Raw genomic sequence first — 5,521 nt, 5'->3', positions numbered from 1 at the left:
ATTCATGACAAAAATCATGTCATGGTTATGAAGGTGTCATGTCAGTCTTATGTACACCCCTTCAAGTGAAGTGTTACCGCTATGGGTAAATAAACATTGAATCTTTAAAAAATATATTGTCGCGATGGAAATTAAATTTGGAAAGATTCTTTGTTATTAATATGAAGTGATGAATTAAATGATGTGAAATTATGAATTGCACAATGTAATTATTCTGATTTTAGCACTTTTTATGTATTTACTACAGAGGGGATATAAAAAGTTTGACTAGAGAACAATACCAAAATTTACTTGTTAACACTAGAAATTAGCACAAAAAAATTAAAGAGACACTATGAAAAAGTTGTTATTGTAATTACCCTTTAAAACCATAATTTTTTTATATATTTTTTTTACATTCTTTTAAATCATCCAAGAAGTTCCCCTAACTGAAGAAAAAAAATCATAAAGTGTGTTACAAACCTTTGTCTTGTGTTGATAAAGGCAACAGCCCAGAGTAACAGGAGCAGATAGGAGGAGTTTGCGTTGCATCATCATTAACCGCGTGACGTTGTCAATAACTCACACAACACAACGAGGAAAGTTAAATATTGAGAAGTGGGTAAGGTGAGCTGAAACTTTGAAACTATGAGATCAATCACTGCTTCAGTTCATTCTGACAGTAGCTTTATCCACTGGCAAGCCAGGTGAGAGGCTCCTTCCAGCAAACAGCCAGATTCACCAGCACAGCTGAATGGCTTACAATTTCAAAACTCTTGGCTTTCCTTTGCTTGCGTAATTGGAAAATATCAAGTTTGCATATGATGAGCTGCGTCGATTCATGAGAACGGCTTATAAATGTCCAGTAAAGCGGATAGAGACTCACAGGTAGATGTGACCCGCCTAGATCCCCTCCACGCGGAATGTGCTGAAGACATTGACGAGGAGAGGATGAGGACGGGTGAAGCTCCAGCGCCGCGCAGGCTCAGCCGCAGCCCGAAGTGCGCTCGCTGCAGGAATCACGGCGTCGTGTCGCGCCTCAAGGGCCACAAGCGCTTGTGTCGCTGGCGTGACTGTCAGTGCGCGAACTGTCTGCTGGTCGTAGAGAGACAGAGAGTGATGGCAGCACAAGTCGCCCTCCGGAGACAGCAGGCCACAGAGGTTGGTTCGCTGAGCAGGGTAGTTAAAAGCTTTCTGTGTGCTCCGGTGAAACTAAAAATGTTGTTATTTGCAAACAAAGTGATAGTGTTTTGTCGAAGCATTTGAGCAGCTGTGTACTTGCCTTATTAGAATTACGTATATATTATTTTAAATGTATTAGAATTATATATATATATATATATATATATATATATATTGAGTTATATATAAAATTATATATTAATACATATAATTATGTATTAAGGCGTAATCATGTTTCTGCAAAAGAAAAAAAGACATGTCTGTTACATAGAAGTTACTTATAAGAAAATAAGTACTGTGGCAGTATCATGGTGTACTGGTATTAGATGGTTATAATATAACATGGTACTATTATACATAAAATGAAACTGAATTCCACTGAATTCCAATTATATTCATTTACAGTACAGTGGTATTTACAAAACACTTTAAAACACTTCAAGGAATGCCCTGGTACTTCAAACTATTGTATGGTAATTCTGATCTTGTTGAACTATGACATATTTCTACAAATGTAAAAATGCTTTACAGTGATTTTCAAAACATACTATTGTTAAAAAATAATGTTTTACCAAATTTTCTGACAGTGATAAACATCTTTATCAATTTATCACAAAATGACTGAGAGCAAGCAACATAAATGTATTGCATTTGAGTAGTAATTGATATGCAGTCATTTAAAAGTTGTGTAAGATATCCAATAAATATGCTAAGAAAAAGGACACTCTTTAGTCTTTTTTGAAAAACAAGACATCCCCTGGAGTCTTTTATCTATCCCATGAATTAATGCTGTGTTGTACTTTCTCTTTGACAGGGCAAAAAAGGTAAAAAAAACACCTCTGTTCTCCGACGCACAGCTTACCAGCGCTACACGAGGACACCTAGTCTCCTGGCAAAGAGTATTCTAGAGGGTAAGCCTTAATTAACGCACATCTCATTAACACAATTGCACCCTGAAAGGCAACATCGGGAGAAACTGGATTAGTTCACCCGTTATGCTACAGAACACTCTGTTGGGAATAAATCTGTTTATGTTTATGTAAGGTAATTAAAATTATGCAAATGGAAAAAAATTCTCATATAACTGCTTTGGAGTTTGATTTTCCCTGATGTGTTTCTCGCTGTCAACATTAAGGTCAAAGTGATTTTATTGTTATCATAAATTTGAATACACTTAATGTGTTTTTGTTCAGTTAGAATATTTAAAGAAGTTATACTTTTTTAATTTGATATGTCTATGATATGTATTTTTAATTCATTTGAAAGTAGGTGAAAATGATTTGAACACTTAATTTCATAGTAATTACAAAATGCATTCAAATGAACTTTATGGCAGTGCTCAAATGTGTCAGAACCAAAAAATAAACTGTTTTGATATGGTCATGGTCAGCACAGAAAAAGCATTGCTAGATACAAATAAAAAATCGAACTAACCATATAATCATACATAGTTAAGATTGTACAATATGGCATAGCACTTTGCATGCTTTCTTTTTGTTGTTGACAACAATAGCTCTGCTTTTCCTTTTAAAAGAAAACCGAAAGAAGTAACAGTAAAGACATTTATAGTCACAAACGATTTATATTTCAAATTAATGCTGTTCTTTCTATTAATCAAAGAATTCTGAAAAATTGGATCACTGTTTCCCAAAAAATATTAAGCAGCACAGCTGTTTTCAACATTGATAATAATAAGAAAATAATGCTTGTGCACCAAATCAACATATTATGATTTCTGAAGGATCATGTGACACTGAAGACTGTAATGTCTGCTGAAAATTCAGCTTTGCCATCACAGCAATAAATTAAATTTTAAAATCTATTCAAATAGAAACAGTTATTTTAAATTGTAATAATAATATTTCAATATTTCTTACCGACCCCAAACTATTGAACGGTAGTCTATAATCCAGATTATAGTCTTTACTTGAATACTTGAAATCAAAGTATCTCAGTGTATATGTTATATATATATATATATATATATATATATATACTGTATATGTAAAACAGTTTAATCTGCTAGACTCTTCTAAAATGTATACATTTAAATGTGACTCTTGATCTTCTGTCACACTGTAGGCTACAAGCCCCCTGTGCTGGAGGACTGGCCAAAGAGACTCCACCAACCACCAGTTAGTGTTCGGATGAGGAAGAGGAGAGCGTTTGCTGATAAAGAGCTGGAGACTGTGATGCTGGAAAGAGAGCTGAGGCAAAGAGAGATGGAAGAGTTGCCTGCGCTCCTCCTCCAGGCTGTGGTGCCCTCTGTTCCCTCTCCCTATTTTTTCCCACTGTCAGAGCCAATCATGCCCACGTACATGCCTGTGTCTAAAAGCGGCCCACCTTTGACTGACTGTGATCTCCCTTTCCGTCAGCAAGTGCTTAAATCCAAGACTCTGGACTGCAGCACAGACACACTGACAGACAGCATCTCTCTAAGAGTGTGTGAGAACTGGGATATTTTCAATACGATTCAGCCTTACAGCACAAGCCCAGGTGTCAACATATTTAAAAACATGCCGGACAGCGGGTTTTCTGATATGTCTGTCAAACCAAAAATTGTAGTTGCTGACATAATGTCAAAGCAAGACATCCCTCCCTCAGTGAATATGGCAGACATGCTGGTACAAGCTAAATCACCACACAAATGCTGCAGGTCATTGGGACACGTGGACTCTGTGGAGGGTGCAAATAAAGACCCCATCAAAAAAGCAGTAGCACGACCATTACCCTTTTCTGTAGAGGCACTGCTCATGAGATGATAAGAATAATTTTTTCCAAAGCTAACACTTTACTGTAAAGTTCAGTTGGTTAACATTAGGAATCATGAACTAACAATAGCATTTTTACAGCATTTATTAATCTTGCTTACTATAATTTCTAGTTACTATAATGTTGTATACATTTCAAGTTATATATTAAATTAACATTACCTACTAGGTATTTGTCGATTTGTTGAATATGTCGATTTTCCAATGACAAGCTACATTTTTCATCTAGTAACAGGGTAGAGTGCCAAAATGCTACACAACTGTTATGAGCACATTTTATGCTACACATCACATTAATACTGATCACACTGTTGAGTGAGTGGAGGAAATAATCAAACATGTTTTCTCTCTCTCTCTCTAGTAAGGTTGAGAACTCCAATTTATTTGAGTTCATTGATAAACCTGTTTATAAATGATTCACAATTTCATTCGTTCTTGCACAGAAGTGCATCATGTCTTTGACCCCCGTTTTATAAATATGGTGTTTTTATAGTTTTAATAGTTTAGTTACATTTAGCGTCACTTATTATACAAAGCTGAACTTTTAGGTTAAAGGAATCAAAATAAGTTACTGGGATGAATCAAAATCCTTCTACTATTAAACTTGTCTGTTCAATATGCCAGATCAATATTATATACTCTGATACTAATAATAAAGTATATAATCTAATAGTTTTTTTTTTTATTGCCCCCCTATAATGGCCTATGTAATTATTTTAGGAAGTAGCTATACCTACTTAACTAGTGGTTTAACTACTTTAAATTGAGTATCTTGCAGCTTGGCACACAAGTTTCAGAGAAGCTTCCCCAACACTGCTCTGGAAAGCTAAATAATCTTGTTAAATAAAACTCTTTGAAACATATTTGATTTATTTATAACCAAAAAAGTTTTATAATCCTGTTTAATAATGTGAAATTGTTACAGAGTATATTGTAGAATATATACATGCTTATTACTAACCTTTATACTCTATTTTTCCAGTTCTCTACATTAAAATATTTGGTAAATCTTGTGCTGTTAGAAAAACATTGCGATTTTCTTTCTTGTGAATTTAAATAGTCATGACTAGTCCTATTTAAAAAAAAAAAAAAAAAATCATATTTTAAAATTCCAAACATGAAAGTCTGATGTAAACTCAGAGGTGGCGGAGGATCAAATGAAAGAGTGCTAAAAAAAAGATTAGTTTCTCTCTCTTTCTCTTCCTTTAATGTGAATTAATGATGTAGTTTATACGGTGGTTGGATTGAAGTGATGCCTGTACATCTGTGTATTTAAGAAACACAGGCTCCCACAAAGGTACTTTGAACTGTTTCTGCGGTGTTCATAAAATATTTTTAATTTAAAAAAAAAATTACGATGAAAAGGAGACAGAACCAACTCAAAGTGTAAAACTAAACAGGCGAGCAGAAAGACACATGTGCCTGAAGGTTCAGAGGCAGAACAACTCTAATATGAGCTCAGGAGAACAAATTATTCAGTATAATGTTCCCCCTTTTACTTTCTGCATCTTAATCAGGATGTTCATAAGTCTTCTTTTTCCTGTCAGTTCTATATACACTCAAAAAAATTATATGTTGGCTTTAATTAA

The 5,521-nt window shown here is 34.5% G+C and overlaps 1 protein-coding gene across 1 annotated transcript; it reads left to right on the top strand.

The window, feature by feature from the left end:
- The first annotated feature begins 631 nt into the window (after positions 1-631).
- On the top strand, positions 632-4,204 carry dmrt2b (doublesex and mab-3 related transcription factor 2b). Its single transcript, XM_056259516.1, has 3 exons — positions 632-1,140; positions 1,976-2,072; positions 3,244-4,204. Exons 1-3 carry the CDS (start codon positions 838-840, stop codon positions 3,921-3,923), a joined length of 1,080 nt encoding a protein of 359 aa, XP_056115491.1. The 5' UTR covers positions 632-837; the 3' UTR covers positions 3,924-4,204.
- Positions 4,205-5,521: the final 1,317 nt, after the last annotated feature.

This window comes from Rhinichthys klamathensis, unplaced genomic scaffold (genome assembly GCF_029890125.1).
Source record: "Rhinichthys klamathensis goyatoka isolate OS25496 unplaced genomic scaffold, OSU_Roscu_1.1 h1tg000007l_1, whole genome shotgun sequence".
NCBI lineage: Eukaryota > Metazoa > Chordata > Actinopteri > Cypriniformes > Leuciscidae > Rhinichthys > Rhinichthys klamathensis.
Note: the sequence above shows the minus strand (reverse complement) of the source record. Positions and strands in the feature narration are given on the sequence as shown.